Raw genomic sequence first — 20,009 nt, forward strand, 5'->3', positions numbered from 1 at the left:
AATGGTGCAGTGGTGGTTAGAGTGCAAATTACAATGAGGTCATTATGTAAGTCACATTATGTGAAGGGACATTAAAGAACTGTCAAAACCACATTTCCTCAGTGTAACTGCAAATGGCAATGAGCGTACACTTTTGATGCCCAGATCATAAACTTTGCAAAATACCAAAGGACAACAGGGAAAAAATCAGCAAAAGATTGCTCAAGGTAATGGAGCGTAGTCACGGCTTCTACGGGTCAACACAACACCACTAAGAATATAAATGAGAACTATGTGAATGGATTGAAAATGGTGATGACATGACTATTAGCGTATTCCCCTTTTCATGCAGTTACAAGTGGTAGGCATATTCACCTGCAATTCTTGAGCTCATTGTAATTTGCAATGAGCAAACAGGAAAGAAGATTTGAATATTTAGTTAAGCATTCTCCAGAGTAAACAAGACATAAACATATTTTTATCTTATTTTGCAATTTAATGCGCTCACTAATGAAGATACGTTTTGCAGTTCAAAATTTTTTTTAGTGATGCTTTGCAATTTTTAACAAATTCACGAGGGAGATTGAGCAGAGTGTGACTGCAGGAAATGCACTTTTGAAATGGATGACCACATTTGCAACACAGAAGCAATTGATAAAATTGAAGTTGCTATTACAATGAGTTACAGAGCTCTGTTATTACATCTTCAAGCAGATATTCCTTAAGGTGTATATGGAATAATAAATTTATCATCCATATTGCTTACATATAGACATGAATTACTGCTTTTTATTTCCTATGTGCAGATTTGATTATTTTAATGTTTGATGTTGCAAAACAACTTTACGCAGTGCAATTAAACAGCCATTTGCACTTCATCAAATACAGGAAAGACACCAAAAGCATTAATTTTAGAATGCAAATACTTAATACAATTTATTTGTTATTCTTCAGCTTTTTCTCTCTCTGTACTATTTCTTGTTCTTTTCTTTCAAAGCATTGCTCAAATCTAGACTTTTGATTTTTTTTTCAAGCACTTTCTGGTTTCATTTTGGATTTGCAGCACCTGAAGTATTTTGCTTCAATTATAGACTCCAGGTGAAATTTAACTCCCCTGATACTTCACATGCACAGGATGAATTCAAGCACACAGAGATTTAGGGAAATGACAGGGAAAATAAACTGAATATCTGGGAGATGTATTGATCATTCTGGTGCTAAACCATGATCAAGGCCAGGATTTCTTTGACATCTTCCAATCAGTTTTCAGCTTGAAATATACTGGAATAAGGTGAGGGTCTAATGCATGCTACACTTTGCTACAATGGAAGATATATCACAGAGATCTTGTATGCAATTCTTAATCATTATGCTTTATCATTAAGTGGAACTGCTTTCAAAGCTTTATACTTTCTTCAGCTGGCAAACACTTAAGACACTCAAAGCTTAGCCTTGCAAGATGGCCCTGCAGACCTTTCATTTACCTCAAAACAAGCCAAAAATGGCAGAAGCAGGAAGTGCCAAAGTTAATGGTGTTCAGTCACCCAAAGCTCTTTCAGACAGTGGTTTTCACTTTTATATGTAGTTACAGAGAATGAAGTCATCACTTAGGTCATTCATTTACTGAAATCTGAAACCTTGGCCTTTTCTGAACCTTTAGATTCAGTCGGCACTGTTACTGAAAATCCAACTGTCTCTTTTATGGATAGTCAAGCCTGTGTTGAAAAAAATAAAGAAGTAAAGTTGTCTGTCCATTGTTCCAAACCTTCCAAGGAGATGCGGCAACAGCAACCATAGCCACAGTAGGATGACATTTCTCCCAAAGTAGAAACCATTGTTGGAGAGCAAGAAAACAATGAAGCAATCACCAGTCAGTCAAATTACTTCAAGCATTTTTACAGTCAGTGAAGTGACCACAGTATCTGAGATATCTCTAACTGAAAAGTTAGAAAATGATATTCAATTATGCAGGAAAGAGGTTCCAGAGCTTCAAAACTAATTTAGAACCATTGATGCTTCAGGCAAGCTGAATCGTGTCATAGACAGAAGCCACATGCAACAATGTTGTAATAATACCCAGAGAACCTCAATATGAACTTGACTACATTGAGAGAAAAGCTTCAAATTTCAGAAAAGGCCCATCATGAAGAAGTACAACAACTTGAAGTAGCTAATTAAATTCCACCCAGGAAAAATAGATCCCCAAGTCTGAAATGGATCATGCCAACATTCAGAAATTGTTGACCTACAAAAATGGCAGCTGGAGGCTGCAATGGAAACCTATCAACAAGATGTGGAAGCAATAGAGAGGTTTTTTTTCGCTAAAAACTACAAGACCAAACTATTATGCTCTTAGAGGTGCAGGTGATGAAGCTTAAAGTTAAGCATCAAAATGAGTTTGAAAAGATCAAAACCCAACAAGAATTGTCACAGTCTAATTGCCTCAGTGGAATTACTGAACTAAAAGTCTAGCTGTTCACTCCAAACAGCACAATCAAGATTACAGGCAGAAAGGGGAAACACTCAGAAGATTAATAAAGATCTCACACTCAAACTACCAGCATTATCATCTCACTGACACAACAGAGGAATATATATTAATGGAGGAAAAAGCCTGTCTGCTGCAGGAATGTTCAGAATTCAAGATCATGCTGAATGATTCACTGAAGAAACATTCTGCTAAATTTAGTGAGCAATAGCCTAGTCTTTCAAAAATCCCATGCTTTTTCATGTATTAGTTTGCTAACATCCTGTGTGACACCTGATCCAAAGCCTTCTGAAAATACAAATACACCATCTGCACTGCTTCTCTTTCATTTACACTACATCTAACATCCTCAAGAAACTCCAGCATTTTTAGCAAACATGATTTCCATTTGATAATTCCATGCTGACTCTGCTCAAGTTGAGCACTATTTTCTTTGTCCAATTATCGCATCCTTTAAAATAGATTGGAACATTTTTATTGATATCAAAATAACAATTCTGTAGTTCTCCCTTCATTCTCTGATAGTGGGGTTACATTTGCTATCTGCAATGGCAATTAAATCATATACATTTACTTCAATTTGTGCCTTTAAATCAGCCACCTTGTTGCAAATGCTGGAACTATTCTGAGCTCCTATATTTCTGCCTTTTTAACATTGTCCTGCATTCTGCTCCTATTTAATGTTTCATAGAACATAGAACATTGAACAATAAAGCGCAAAACAGCCCTTCGGCCCTTAATGTTGTGCCAACCTGTGAACTATTTTCAGTTCGTCCCTCTACACTATTCCAAAATCATCCATGTGCTTACCTAAGGATTGTTTGAATCTCCCTAATGTGGCTGAGTTGACTACATTAGCAGGTAGGGCATTCCACGCCCTTACCACTCACTACTCCCTATGCATCATCTGTCTTCTAATTTTAGTTTGTTACTTTTCTTCTTCCTGTTATCAGTTTTACTTCTCTCCAATCTCAGCTCCCTTGTCAGGTTCCCCCTGCCAGTTTAGTTTAAACCTTCCTCAGCCAAATCTTCCTGCCAGGATTGGAGTCTCAGGCCTGTTAAGATGTAATCCACACACCTTGCACAGGTTACATTGCCCCAGAACCAGTCCCAATGACCTTCCCTCCCATACCAATTTTCTTACTAAGAGCTCAACAAATCAGTTCTCCTATTCCTATGCTTACCAGCATGTGGTTTTGGGATTAATCCTGAAATGGCTGCTTTTGCAGCCATGCTCTTTAATTTCCTCCTGAGCTCCCTAAAATCTGCTTTCAGGATCTCATCCCCTTCCTAGCTGTATCAACATGAACCACAACCTCTCAGTCTTCACCTTCCCCCAGTGTATCCCCCACCAAATGACATGACATCTGATGAACAGCAATAATATGTATGGTCAATACAAAATGGGACAGTGATAGATGACAGGAAGTCATAGAGAGTCAGGTATATTGGCAGGCATTGCAAGCATTGAAGCCTTTGCATCGATCTTCAGCCTGAAGTGCTGAGTGGGTGATCCATCTCAGCCTCCTCCTGAGGTCCTAGCATCACAGATAGCAATCCTAAGCCAATTCAATTCACTTCATGTGATATCAAGAAAGTGCTGAAGATATTGGATACTGCAAACGTTATGAACCCTGAATGAGCTGCACCTCTAACCAAGCATCTACCCAACAATATGGAAAATTGTCAGGTAAGTCGTATATATAGAAAGCAAAACAAATCCAATCCGGTTATTACTGCCCCATCAGCGTATAATCCACTGTAACAAAAGATGTTTTTCATCTATCTAGTGGCATGTATATACAATAATCAGTTTACCGATGTTCAGTGTAGGTTCTGCTAGGGCCACTCAGCTCCTGACTTCATAATTATGGTCTAAACTTGGAAAAGAAGAGCTCACCTCAAGATTGACATCAAGGCAGCATGGAATTGAATATGGCATCAAGCTGCCCTAGCAAAATTGAAATCAATGGAATCAAGGTGAAAACTCTCCACTGGTTTGAGTCATATCCAGCACAAGAGAAAGTGGTTATGGTTGTCAAGGGCAAATCATCTCAGCTTCAGGACATCCCTGCAGGAGTTCCTGAGGGCTGTGACCTAAGACCAACCATCTTCAGGTGCTTCATCAACAAACTTCCCCCCATCATAAGGTCAGAGGAGGGGATGTTCGCTGATGACTGGGCAATGTTTAGCACTGTCTACAACTCCGCAGATACTGAAGCAGTTCAGTGCAAATGCAACAAAACCCAAACCGTGTCCAGCCTGGAGTGATAATAAGGAACAATCAGGCCACACAAGTGCCAAAAGGGAGAATTTACTAATCTCTCTTTGACATTAGCATTAGCATTGATGAATTCCCCAACATTCTGGAGATTACCCTTCATCAGAAACCGATCAGGACCATCCATAAAAAATATTATGGACAGAAGAGCAGGTCGGAAGGTAGACATTCTGTCACAAATAAATAAACTTTTGAGACCAGAAAACCTGTGCACAGTTTACAAGGCTCAAGTCAGGTATGTGATATAATACTCTCCACAGGCTCCTTTGACTGCACCTTCAAACCTGCCACCGCTATCATCTAGAATGACAAGGGCAGCAGACATATGGAAACACAAGCAAAGTTCTTCCCTAAGTCACACACTCTTATTTGGAACTGTATTCCTATTCATTCACTATTGTGGATCAAATTCCCTTTCTATCAATACTATGGAACTACCTACACCACATAGCAGTTTAAGAAGGCAGAAATTGGGATGAACAACATATCCTGGTCTCATCAGCAATGTTTAGATCCTGTGGAAGAATAACATAAAGTGAAGCTAAGCTGAAAAGAGATTTGTAAACAAGAATGACGGTATTGAATTTGATACAATAGAGAATGGAGTTAATGGAATTTAGTTGGCATGGGAGTGAAGGACAAGTGATGGAGGGTTGGAGTTGCACAACAGAATTTTGAATAACATGGACTTTGTGTCAGAGATGAATGAAGCAATGGTGATATATTTTCAAGTCAACATGGTATGTGACTCAGCAGAGAATTTGCAAGTGGCAATGTTCCAATTCATGGACTGGCCTTGTCCTTTTCGGGAGTATAGGTCATGATTCTGGAAGGTGCTTTCAAACGACCTTTCATGAGTTACTGCAGTATAGCTTGACAAAAAAATGGGAGGCTCAGTGGTTAGCACTGCTGCCTCACAGCACCAGTGTCCCAGGTTCAATTGCAGCCTCAGGTGACTGTCTGTGTAGAGCTTGCACATTCTCCCCGTGTCTGTGTGGGTTTCCCCCCACAGTCCAAAGATGTGCAAGTTAGGTGAATTGGCCATGCTAAATTGCCCATAGTGTGAGGTGCATTAGTCAGAGGGGAAATGGGTCTGGGGAGTTACTCTTTGGAGGGTTGGTGTGGACTGGTTGGGCCAAAGGGCCTGTTTCCACACTGTAGGGAATCTAATCTAATCAAAAGAGCATTCATTGTATTGAGTTTAGTGGAGTTAGCATTAATGACTTGGTGATCACAAATCATTCTGGGTTTTCATGCGATTCCTACAGATTTTATCATAATAATTTCTACTAATACCTCACTCTTTGAAAATGCCAACATCGATTGTCTGAACTAATAATGGTTTGAATACCTCCAAGAAGGGCACAATGGAATGCATGTTTTTAGGTTTAGCCCCCTGACTATAATACATTCTGTTAGTCTAATTTGGAAGGAGTCACAAACACAGCTTGTGTTTCAATACTAAGTCTATAGGCAAGGACTGTACAATGCAGCCTCTGAATGCGCAGCATATCTGCAAACACAAAAGTTAGCATAAAGCACATTGTAAGATATGGCAGGGGTGCATTTACATAAAGGGTGAGGGCTTCCCTCTCATCTATTATAAATTAGCAAAAGGATTCTCATGAACAGTTAGACACTACATTGTTTCCTTGCATTTCAACAGATCTTCTGCCAAAGGTACAATGTTCGATTGGAAAAAGTAATTTAAAGTGCTGAGCAATTATTGTAAAGATCAACCAAACCTCACATGGAGAGTGATCTAGGGTGATGCGTAAAGATGTTATGAGTGAATTTGTTTTCTTTCTTGATTTTAATGCAACTGTTCCTTTTTGAATTGTTACAGCCTGGCTGTATTGTGTATATTAAAACTTCCTTGCAATACAAGATATTTGTCACTTGGTGACACTGTTCTGAAATACGGTATGTGGTTGATTCAAACCACTGGCTGGTATTATACAGAATTTGAACAAGTCTGTGAGTTGCAATCTATTTTTAAAGAAATATTATCAATATTTTGAAGAATAAAAATTGAACTGTTTCTTCCTGCATGACTTTTGAAACTATCCAATATCAGTATATCATTGACATTCTAGACAGACACCATGGCCCTCCATCTACAGTGTAACTGTTATAATTCTATGATTAGAGTGCCATCTGTGGGAGATTTGAAGAAACATAAGCTGGGATATTCCATTTTTCAGTTAAAGTGTGAAAGCAGGCAGTGTTATGACAGCCCCCCACTCCCCCACTCACCACTCCCAACATAAAACCCACCAGATTCAGAGATCATCCAGTGACGTGTGTTAGTGGATCACTGCCTGGCAGAGAGGGACCTTGTCCTACCTGATGTTGCCAGCTAGTCAGAGACTGGCAGCCTCCATGAGGAGCAGCAGCACCTCTCCAGAGGCAAAATGAAGCCTTGGGGCACTGGGCAAAGTAAGTGACTTTTTTTGGTGGAGGAATGAGGTCAAAGAGACAGGGAGGGGGTTTCTGGGGAGTCAGAGGAGAGGGCAATTAGTTTGACTTTCAGCAATCACTTCCAAGTCTTCCACCATCCCCAGATTGAGGCAGATCACCTAGTCTCAACCTAACGGGCAGGCCCTTCCATTGTACTGCTCAGGAGCTTGCCACTTTTCTCACCTGACAAGGACCCAGTTTATTGGAGTATGTCTGGATGAGACCATTAAATGGTAATTCGTTACCACTTAACTACCTAAATTGGCTACAGATCAGGATTCCCACCCAGATCCCAACACTGAGGTGACAGAAACGGAATGACTATCCCCTTGGTTCTAACCTGCACAGTTATTCATCCTTCCCACCACTGCTCAGGCGGAAAGGTCCTGACCATAATGACATTATTACTTCACAAATGGAGATTCCAAACATTGAACTTTTCATATCTCTTCATTGTTGGTCTATAGTTTTGTTCACATATGGTGACCTGTATCTGAAACTTTTGCAAAATGGTGTTATCGGTGCATGATTACCAATGGTGAAAACTTGATATTCAGATCGAGCATAAATGTGATGGAACTACTTGGAAAATTGGGAAAGGTTCCACTCCCATTTTAGTGCACAATTTCCTGCAGCCGTTGCAGCAGCCTGCCTTTACGCAATACCATGCGAATTAAGTCAAATTGTCATTGTGACCACTTTGTTCCATTGACGTAATTTAAACCTTTTCTCATCTGTTCAAAATAGTGATGTTTAAGGAGGAGGAGCAAGAGATTTTAAGGAGCTGTGTATAACACTACTCACATCAGTCTACAGTTTCTTTCCTCCTTTGTTTCTGCAAATCACAGAAAAAAGGTGACTTTTCTATCAATTACTATTGCCCTCTTACTTTTCCATTAATGTTTCCCATGTTGACGCTGTTCAGAAGAGGAGGAAGAGCAATGAACGGAAGCAAGGCTGACTACAAAACACTGAAGGCACACATTACCCAAACCCACACATATTCCAGGTCACATGCAGTGCCACCAGTACCTGCAATTTTCAGAAGATACTTTGGTATATTAAGGATTAATGCTACATTTTGCAAGATGACCAACCAGCCTACACCACCATGGGTCCAGCATTACCAGTCACTACCTTCAACTATGAGATGTTAATCAGATTGAGTTGCAAGATACCTCTTTATGGATTTGTGCATTTTCAACATTGCAACAGTGTGCTCAATTATCATGCTCCTGTCATTCTAAGCTGCCGTTGCAGACATTAATAATAATTGCCAATTAGATTTGTATTACAGTTGTCCTAAACAAATCACAATTGTATTGTTTGATGGAACAGTAATTTTACACTTTCCCACAATATTTGCATTGACCAGTACAGGTAAATGGATTTGCAATTTAATGCAACATCTTCAACATTGACACTTGACCACTAAAGTCTCTTGAAGTGTCAGTGCAGCGTAAGGCATGAACCTACGGTCATTGCTGCCTTCTTGAACCAATGGAGTCCTTGGAGTGTAGGGACACCCAGACTGCTTTAGGGAGGGAGTTCCAGGAGTTTGACCCAACGGCAGTGAAGAAACCATTATATTTCCAACTCAGGTAGGTGTGTCATTTGAAAGGAAACCTGCATCCCATGATGTTTCTATGTACCTGCTGCACTTACTGGTAACAACTTTCTGGTATAATTGAGAGAATTCAGAGACGAGAGGAATTTCTTCTCTCAGAGGGTAGTGAATATGGAATCATTTATCATAGAAGGTTGATGGGACTAAGCTGTTAAGTATAGTTAAAGCTGAGACAGCCAGATTTCTAATCACTAAGACAATCAACAATTACGTGGAAAAGGTAGAAACGTGAAATTGAGGACTATCAGTTCAGCCATATCATTGAATGATGGAGCAAGTTGATGAGCCAAACAGCCTTTTTCTGCTGCAATGTCTATGATCTTATCTACCTCAGAGATCAGAAAGCTGTAACTGAGTCAAACTGACGTAAGAAACTTAAAGTTATAAGGAGCAAGTGAATAGATTTTGAAATTAGAATTGGTTTTTTGAATGAAATCTGACAGCGAAGGTCGTTAGACCAGGTTTTCATTCTGCAGGTGTTTATTAATAACTTTCTTTATCCAGTTAGTTTCTAACGCTGAACCAATTAGTGGCAATTTAAGTTTAAAAATGAATTTTTCAACATCTTTTGAGAGATTTTAATTTTACAGAAGTATATTATAGTATATTATTTCAATTTTAATGAGATTCACTATATCCCCTCAGGAATTATTATGAATATGATCATATCAGCACCATTCAATGGACTAATAAGTACCTGGTTATATGAAGAGCATTTACAATTTTTTCATTTCTATTCATTCTGAGAGTAGGAAGTTAATACTTGTACCTCCAAATCAGATAATAAATGGTGCTGTAATGGTAATCCAGGCTAATGTTTTTGGATACAAATTCTAACATGGCAGATGGCATGGCATCAATTAGTAAATTTGGAAATATAAAGTTAACCATCAATAATGGTGATCATGACAATAATCATCAATTTTATGTGGAAATCCACCTGGTTCTCTAATGCTCTTCAGAGAAAGAAATTGCCAAGTTTACTTGGTGATGCTTAAATGTGGCTCCAGACTCACAACAACATTCTGAACTGCCCTCTGACATAGCCTAACAAGCCTCTCAAGAGCAATTTACTTAAGAACAAACACTGGCCTTGCCAATGATTCTCACATTCCATGAAATAATAAAGGTGGAGAAAAGAGACGTGTTTTACATCCCCTTGCACAGAACATATAACATAGAACTTTATAGCTCAGATCTGGCGCTTTGACTCTCGATGCTGCGCCAGTCTGTGAAACCAATCTGAAGCCCATCTAACCTATACTATTCCATTATCATCCATATATTTATCCTATGCACATTTAAATGCCCTTAAAGTTGGTGAGTCTACTACTGTTGTAGGCAGGGCATTCCACACCTTTACTACTCTCTGAGTAAAGGACTACCTCTGACATCTGTCCTATAGCTATCACCCCTCAATTTAAAGCTATGCCCCTCATGCTAGTCATCACCATCCAAGGAAAATGGTTCTCACTGTCCACCCCATATGACCATATGACATCTTGTATGTCTCGATTAAGTCACCTCCTAACCTTCTTCTCTCTAACAAAAACAGCCTCAAGTCCCTCAGCCTTTCCTCATAAGACCTTCCCTTCATACCAGGCAACATCCTGGTAAATCTCTCTGCACCTTTTCCAATGCTTCCACATTCTTCCTAAAATGCAGCGACCAGAACTGTACACAATACTCCCAAGTATGGTCACACCAGGGTTTTGTACAGCTGCACAAAGACCTCATGGCTCCAAAACACGATCCTTCTACCAATAAAAGCTAACACACCGTCCACTTTCTTAACAACCCTATCAGCCTGGGTGGCAACTTTCAGGGATCTGTGCACATGGACACCGAGATCTCTCTGCTCATCCACATTACCAAGAATCTTACCATTAGCCCAGTCCTCTGTATTCCTGTTACTTTTTCCAAAGTGAATCACCTCACACTTTTCCATATTAAATTCTATTTGCCACCTCTCAGCCCAGCTCTGCAGCTTATCTATGTCCCTCTGTAACCTGCAACATCCTTCTGCACTGTCCACAACTCCACTGACTTTAGCATCATCCGCAAATTTACTAACCCATCCTTCTAGGCCCTCATCCAGGTGATTTATAAAAATGACAAACAGCAGTGGCCCCAAAACAGATTCTTGTGGTACACCACTAGTAACTGAACTCCAGGATGAACATTTTCCATCGACCACCACCCTCTGAGTTTTTATAGCTTGCCAATTTCTGATCCAAACTATTAAATCACCCTCAATCCCATGCCTCCATATTTTCTGCAATTGCCTACCATGGGGAATCTTACCAGATACTTTACTAAAATCCAAATACACCACATTAACCACTTTATCCTCATCCACCTGTTTAGTCACCTTCTCAAAGTAATCAATAAGGTTTGTGAGGCACGGCCTGCCCTTCACAAAACTGTATCAACTATCCCTAATCAAATGATTCCTTTCTAGATAATTATAAATCCTATTTCTTATATCCTTTCCAACACTTCACCCAAAAGCGAAGTAAGGCTCACTGGTCTATAATTACCAGGGTTGTCTCTCCTCCCCTTCTTGAACAATTTGCTATCCTCAAGTTCTCTGGCACTATTCCTCTTCACAATGATGACATAAAGATGAAAGCCAAAGGCTCTGTGATCTCCTCCCTGGCTTCCTAGAGAATCCTAGGATAAATCCCATTAGGCCCACACATTCCAGAATTGCTAACATCCTCTCTTTATGAACCTCAATCCCATCTAGTCTAATAGCCTGTATATCAGTATTCTCCTTGATAACATTGTCCCTTTTCCTGTGTGAATACTGACAAAACATATTCATTTCGTGCTTCTCCTATCTCTTTGGACTCCTTGCACACCTTCCCACTACTTCCTTGACCGGCCCTCACCTTTCTCTGGTCATTCGTTTAGTCCTAACATACCTATAGAAAGCTGTAGGGTTTTCCTTGATCCAACCTGCCAAAGATTTCTCATGCCCCCTCCTGGCTCTTCTTAGCTCTCTCTTTGGGTCCCTCCTGGCTAACTTGTAACTCTCAAGCACCCGAACTGAGCCTTCACATCTCATCTTTAGATAAGTCTCCTTCTTCTTCTTGACAAGAGATTCAACTTCTTTAGTAAACCACAATTCCCTTGCTCGACCACTTCCTCCCTGCCTGACAGGTACATACTTACCAAAGACACACAGTAGCTATTCCTTGTACAAGCAAGATCTGTTTATTTAAGCTGTAGGGAAAAGAATTAGCCCCAAACACATGCATCTTGGAAATGTTTACTTTATATATACATGTCCCTAATACCCTTAAACTTAATAATACTTGCAGTTCTGAGGGCATTTATAATACTTAGAGTTAATAGTTCTGAGGGCATTTACACCTCACTGTGTCTCAGCTCAGTATCCTACTCATTGTGTGCCATCAGGCTTTAGGATGATGGAGCCTAATTTTGTGAATGAAATGTTATTATAATTGTTCAGGGTGGGGGGCAAGGGCAGAGAGATAGCATTAAACAGGATATAAAATCTATATCAGCGACTAGTGAGTTTACTAATAACAGCAGCACACATGAAACTGTTTCATTCTCATATTCCTCTCTCCCCTACTCCTTGTACACACACGCAAATACACACAGGCCACCAGGTCGATTGACATAATTGTTATCAGTTAATGTTGACGACTATGATAGGTAGGCAGTTGGTCTCTCAGGAATTGTATTTGTTCACTGGGCCACAAATAGTGATGAATCCCATGCTTACTCAACTGGAAAGCCAGGACCACAATGGATGAGCTGTCGGTCAGATGCAATTATTTCCAGGCTTCAACAAATTCTTCACTTCTTTTATTCCCTCTTGAATAGATAACCCATAATTACAACATGCATCAATACCAACCTAGAACATTACCAAACTAACAAAGTGCTTCAAAACAAAATCTAACAAATTGAGAAAAATTTGCAATGTGTTATAAAGTAGAGGTTGACCTTCCTCTCTGAGAATTAAAACCGAAGGAGAACATCTCACCTTATAATGTGTTAAAAGGAGTGTAAGAACGGATGTATTCTGTTTTTCTCTCTGAGTACCTTCTAGTGGTTAAGTAAAAGAAATCCCTGATGGTCACTTTACAACCACAAGTAACAATTTATTTATCTAACTTTAACAGTGAAGAAATTAACTAAACTATTAACAGATCGAACAATTCCCCTCTCACTACTAACTACTCCCAAATAAAGCCAAGATTCTAATAGTATGCTATTCACATAAATAAAAGTCCCACTTAAAAACAAAACAACAGAATTTAGTCCCTTAAAAATACAGCCAGGTTACATGTCATCTAGAACTTTCTGTATCTTCTCAGCTGATTCTTCTGTCAGGAATGTTTTCTCTGTGAATTTTTCAGTCAAGAATTTAGATGATGTGCTGTGGTATTGTGGTAAATAGATTGTGCTTTCTCTAAGAGCTGAGAGCTGTTATCTCTTAGCAGATTGCGGTTAGCTGTGCCAAGTTTTCAACTGCCCCACTGATGACCTATCAATATTTGATTGGTCCCAGATTGTCAAAACTATCAGATTTAAACTTGATAGGTTTTTGGTTGCTAAATGCCTAGTTTAAATTGATTGGCCAAATTTAAAAAGACTGTTGCCTTGGTAAAAAAATCTGCTGTTTGGCCTTTCGATACAAAATGTTTCTATTCAGGTGCTCTCTGTTCCTGCAAACTTTAAACCAGCTTACAGACATCCATTTTAACTTTAAGTGCAGAAAGAAAACACCAACTTTTAAATGGACCATGCAATGCTTTCCCCATTTTACAATTTTACACACACCAACTTCGCAACACATGGGTTCTGTAAAATATGCTGCTAGATTTCAAAACATGGTAAATTTCAGGTGTCTGCTCAACTCTCAGGGGGAACATGTATCATGAAACTGCACACTGACAGCCTCTGATTTTCCATCCAGTAAAAAGAGCAACTCTTATTCAGGAGAGCTGAGAGTCATTCTAATTGGATTCGGTGAGCATCAGTCAAGGATCCTGCTTCTTATGCTTTTGGATGACCCTGGAAAGAATGGCCCAAATGGCCCATGTTAGACATTGGTTGAGTGCAGGTTATTGTTCAACTGTAATAGTAGACCTGATACCCATCCCCCCCTCCACACTGTCCCATCACTTTGTCCTAAACCCTCATTGCCAAGGAAACTGCTAACACCTTCTGTCTATGTTGTTATATGAATAATATCCACTGGCGCACAGTTCTGGAATGCTGACAATGCACGTGGAAATATATCCCAAAATACATTTTTTAATTCATTCACGGGATGAGGGCATCACTGCCTAGGCCAGAATTTATTGCCCATTCCAGAGGCCAATTAAGAGTCACATGTAGTCAGATCAGGTAAGGAAGGCAGTCTCTGGGACACCCGGACCAACCAACCCAACCACCCCGTGGCTCAACACTTTAACTCCCCCTCCCACTCCACCAAGGACATGCATGTCCTTGGACTCCTCCATCGCCAGAACATAACAACACGATGGTTGGAGGAAGAGCACCTCATCTTCCGCCTAGGAACCCTCCAACCACAAGGGATGAACTCAGATTTCTCCAGTTTCCTCATTTCCCCTCCCCCCACCTTGTCTCAGTCAAATCCCTCGAACTCAGCACCACCTTCCTAACCTGCAATCTTCTTCCTGACCTCTCCGCCCCACACCACTCCAGCTTATCACCCTCACCTTGACCTCCTTCCACCTATCACATCTCCATCGCCCCTCCCCCAAGTCCCTCCTCCCTACCTTTTATCTTAACCTGCTGGACACACTTTCCTCATTCCTGAAGAAGGGCTTATGCCCAAAACGTCGAATCTCCTGTTCCTTGGATGCTGCCTGACCTGCTGCGCTTTTCCAGCAACACATTTTCAGCTCTGATCTCCAGCATCTGCAGACCTCACTTTCTCCCCTAAGGAAGGCAGTCTCCTTCCACAAAGGACATTAATAAACCAGATGCCCAACTCTAAATGATTACTTGTATAAATAATGTCCTTAATCCAGAGATAGTACACAAAGTGCTTTGCAATCAAATCTAAGACAAATGGCCACCAACTCAAGAAAAGGTTTGATGTGAGGATTGTTCAAAAACCAATTTTAAGAAAGATGCAGGGGTGAAGGAACGTTCAAAGAATTATCTGAAATTCTCTCCACCAATAGATTGTGGATGCTCAGGCAGTTGGAAATTTCAAGACCGTGATTAAAACAAAAGTGTGATGTTGCAGATAATGGTAATTGTAAATAAAAATCGAAAATGCTGGAAATACTCAGCAAGTCAGACAGCATCAATGGTCAGGAATAGGCTGGGCTTCACCTGTCGCTTGGTGGGACGTCTACATAAAATAGACCTGGGTGGCCAGCCCACCATCTTTCCAGTTTACCCTGAGCTCACATACACGGTAACCCAGGTGGAGTTGACAGCGGTGATGGAGAAACTGCTTCCAAGGTGGACTTTTCTCATACTGAGGGCTGGAAATTGCACCAATAAGCAGGTTACCTCACCTGCAGCAGCAATGGTTACAGGGTAGGTTTGCTCAGTCTGAGTCAGCTTCCAGCCAAGTTTCCTTCCCAGGGAAGGTGAGCACTCTGCCTTCCTGTAAAATGCAGTCCAAAGTTTCTGGAAGATGCACACTGAGGAATAATATTTTGTGTAAGAGCAAAGGGCAGTGGGGTAAAGAGAAGTTCTATAATATAGTGGAAGACAGGAGAGATTTAATGATATATAGTTGAATAGTATAAATGTGAAAGGGAGTGGAAATAGCTGTGTCAAGATAAGGTGAGAATGGTTGCATCGCAGCTATCCAAATGAAACATGAAGAAATGTAGAAAGAATTAAGAAAAAAGTGAACTAGCAAATAAAAACATAAGAAAAATGGAGGACAGTTGATGATCTAAAGTCATTGAACTCATCCCTAAATCTAGAAAACTTGTGGATTGCTGAGTCAAAAAGTGAAATGCTGCTCCTTGAAATTGCATTGAGTTTCATTGGAATGTTGTAGCTGGCCCAAAGTACAAAGATTAAACTGGGAGTAAAGTGGAGATTCTTACTCTAATGATTCTAATTGAACTGGGAAGTTTACATGAGAGGCAAAAGGCTGTTTCCTGTTGCTATATTTCTGATAGATCTGAGTAGAGTGTGCACAGAGTAAAGCAACAAAAACTTTAAATTCTGATTTTGGGCTGAAAGGTATCAAAGATATTGACTGAGGAAAATTATGTAGGGATACAACTCAAGATGAAGATTTAAATTATATTCATGTATTTGTAGATGTGTGATAATGGTAAAATGGGGGCTGGGCTATGTGATGACAGATTGCAATCAACTAGACATCTGCTGCTGCTGGCCATTAGAGCCTTATGGATGTCTTGTTTTGAGATGCAATATCTGTTCAAAATCAGTTCCATTTAGCACAGTGGCTATGAACCTCAAGATAAAGGAGGATATCAGCAATATGACAATGAGACTTTGTCTTCACAAAGATTGTGTTGATTATAATTCTGACCTGTGCTATCATAGATGGTGCATATGTGACAAATAAGCTTGTGAGGACAAGGTCAAGTGGGTTTTTCCCTCTGGCTGGTTCCCTCACAACCCAACACAGGCCCAGACTGGCAAGTATATCCTTCAGGGCTTGACTGGCTTTGTCAGTGGTGACGCTGCAGAGCTAGTCTTGGTGACAGGCTTTGAGATTCTATAACATTCCCCAAGGGTACATACTCTGAGTGCTTCTTCCAAGTAGGGTTCGATTTGGAGGAGTACTGATTTATAAGTGACCCACTTTGATTTGATGCCATTAGACTTCATGGGTTCAATGTTGAGGACATCCAGGGCAAGTTTCCAAATTGTATATACCATGTAACACCACTTTTGGTGGCTGCTGTCCTACTAGTGGAACAGAACGTAGCCAGTGATGTGATGTTGGTCTGTGGGACATTGAATATAAGGTATAAATCCGGGTGTATGTCTATATCAGGCTAGTCTGTGCAACAGCTTTCCAAATTTTTGCACAATCCCCCAGATATTAGTGAGAAGGACTTGCAGAGTTGACAAGGCTGTGTGTACTGTTCTGATTTCTAGTGCCTAACTTTATACCATGAGGTGGTCTATTCAAACTTTATTTCTTTTGTATTTTAAAATTTTGTTTCAACTGAGTGGCTTGCTAGGCCTAGTCATAGAGCAGTAATGAGTCAACCACTGTGGGTCTGGGGTTACTTGTTGGCTGGCAGATTTACTTCCCTAAAGAAAGGTTCTGCAGCAGAGGGGAATGAAGCCAAAAGCAATTGATCAAAGTTTAAAATGGTAATTTTAATCTTCCAAGTACTGAAGCTTCTGGAAATAGTAAATAATGCATGATTTACTGCCAGATAAGGTGTCAAGCAACACCAGACACTGGAGCGAAGTGGTGGAGAACTGCAACCAGATGTGTGATGTGTCCATACCTGGCCCTGCAAGTGCTGTTATCAGAGAAGAGGAGGGAATAAAGTGTGGATCTTGGAGGGGTGGTAATGGCTCTGAATGCTGGTTACATTTGTTCCACCGATTCTGCTGGTCTCACCCAGTCTATGGGTGAAATCAAGGAGTTTGACTCTACCTTTGGGAGGGAGCAGATCTATCTGTAGCAGTTCCTTATGGTCCTAGTAATGATGCCTGACCAAACGTAACTATGCTTCTGGCCATCATACAATAATCTTTATTGTTGTTACACAACACACCTCCTCTAAGTATACTGTACAGTGATGTATCTTCTATCACAAGGCATGAGACAGGTTGAAGACAATGGAGAATTGTTGGCAGCAAAACACCTCCACCAACACTGTGCCCACTGCCGCATACTGCTAGAGGTGGTAAATACAGCAGAGTGTCAGGGAAGGCACCACATCCCCAGGGGAACATGGACAAATGGATTAGTGGAGATCTGCTAAATTCTGATCGGTAGAAGTGGAAACCACTTCAGAAAAGGTGCGGACCAGGAGACACATTGGAGAAAGCATGGGCAGAGAACGAAACCCAAACTGCGTGGCGGAGTTTCCCCACAGTAACCCAGTGACTGAAGCGTGAGACCTCGCCTGCAGTTGAAGCAGTTGCAAATATATTCGCACTCGATGTGACAACTCATTGCGAAGGCAGGTCGCTGTGCGAGCTTTAGCGGCTGGTCGCGAGTGGTTTGTGCACAGTGAGTGCTGCCTGCCTTCTGGGGCCCGAATGGAATAAAATGCCAGCGTGTGCCTGCAATCTGTAAGCAGTTTCGATTCGACGCTGACAGCAAGACAGGGAGGGGGCTCCGGCCGCCGGCTTGCTGCGTTTGATGGAGTAAAAATGTCAGTGAGGACCGGCTTTTACAAACAAGAATTAAACAAAACGAAATGGGAGGTGCCGGAGAGATACCAGAATCTGACTCCCGTTGGATCAGGGGCTTATGGATCTGTCTGGTGAGTAAAATATGCTCCGAAACTGCTAGAGATTCACCTCAGGAGGAATATGAGGCTATTTTATGGCTGATGGTTGTTTTAGATGGTTTGGGCATTAATCACACTTGCATTGTCAAAATTGTGTTTATAAATTATGGAGAATTGTCTGCTGTTTGTATTTGAGCCTATAACAAATGTACCCTCGGCGGTAAGGTACCCTTTTGGAAAGTGCAGGGGTGCAATCTCACTCAGACTGCGCTTCCTCAAAAATTGCAGTGACTACTTTACCCGGAGAAATGGCAAGATAACCATGTTGGAATGGGCTGTATGGGCGTGGTCTGGACAGACGAGATGTCGATGTGAGAGCACGGTAACGGTGCGGGATTTTAGTCTGTGCATTTTGGTGCTACACTGAGGACAGTTAAACAGCCTCTGTGGTCAATTGCAAAAGATGTTTACAGAAGCAAAGGGTCTTCATCTACGGCCCTTTGATGACGTTGGCATTAATGGGAAAAGTGACAATAGTCTGTCCCGAAATGACATGATGGCCAATTGCATCTTCTGCAATCACTTTTAAAATTTTAGCTTCAATTCACTTCCAGGCCCCAATGGTGTTTAAGTTAAAGTAATTAAATAAATTACTTAGTAGCCATTGGTCTTCCTATTAAGATATATATTTAAACATGTGAAATTTTATTCCTGAATAATTTCAGAAAGTTGTGACTGTAAACAGATGTTGCATTACTTATTTGATTTTTCTGTTGTCTGATGTTGAAACTGTGGCATACCTAAAGTATGATGTGGAGGTGCTGGGGTGGACGAGGTCAGAAGTCACACAACTCCAAATTATAGGCAGAAGTGCGTACTGCAGTTGCTAGAGATTAGAGTCTAGATTAGAGTGGTGCTGGAAAAGCACAGCAGGTTAGGCAGCATCTGAGGAGCAGGAAAATCGATGTTTTGGGCAAATCAGGAACAGATTTATTTGGAATCACAAGCTTTCGGAGCATTGCCCCTTCATCACTTCACCTGACCAAGGGACCGTGCTCCTAAAGCTTGTGATTTCAAATAGACCTGTTGCACTACAACCTGTGGGACTCTGACCTTACCCAAAGTATGCCTTATTTCTCCAAATGGTGCTACTGTATATAAACATTTCACAGGGTTTGAATTGTACAGCAAGAGAAAGACCAGACTCAGAGCCGTGGAAATGGTCTCAAACCTGTGTGATCTTTCCACACAGCCTTGCAGTTATCCCTCTTCAATTATACATTCAATTTTGTTTTTGAAAGGCATTAGTGAATCTGCTTTCACCACCTTTTCAAATCAAATCAATTTACTGTGCATATACATTCTCCTTGGCTAAGAATGCCAACCTGTCTCATTTGGTTACTTCCCCTTCTGGCACTTTACCCAATAAAAATCCTTCATGAGTTTCAACATCCCTACCAGGTTTCCACTTTAGATTGGATTCCCTGCAGTGTGGAAACAGGCCCTTCGGCCCAACAAGTCCATACCAACCTCCAAAGAGTGACCCACCCAGTCCCCTCTGACTAATGCACCTAACACTGCGGGCAATTTAGCGCGGCCAATTCACCTGACCTGCACATCTTTGGATTGTGGGAGGAATCCGGAGCACCTGGAGGAAACTCACGCAGACACTGGGAGAATGTGCAAACTCCACACAGGTAGTCTGCCCAAGACTGGAATTGAACCTGGTGCTGTGAGGCA

General features: G+C 40.9%; 1 protein-coding gene across 1 annotated transcript in view; it reads left to right on the top strand.

The window, feature by feature from the left end:
• Window positions 1–17,949: 17,949 nt before the first annotated feature.
• mapk11 (mitogen-activated protein kinase 11) overlaps window positions 17,950–20,009 on the top strand; it is a 53,269-nt gene continuing 51,209 nt past the window's right edge. Inside the window, exon 1 of the mRNA XM_060842847.1 lies at window positions 17,950–18,302. Within this exon, the coding sequence (XP_060698830.1) occupies window positions 18,190–18,302 (113 nt within the window). The 5' untranslated portion in view covers window positions 17,950–18,189. The remainder of the gene's footprint in view (window positions 18,303–20,009) is intronic.

Source organism: Hemiscyllium ocellatum, chromosome 23, assembly GCF_020745735.1.
Source record: "Hemiscyllium ocellatum isolate sHemOce1 chromosome 23, sHemOce1.pat.X.cur, whole genome shotgun sequence".
In the NCBI taxonomy this organism is placed as follows: Eukaryota; Metazoa; Chordata; class Chondrichthyes; order Orectolobiformes; family Hemiscylliidae; genus Hemiscyllium; species Hemiscyllium ocellatum.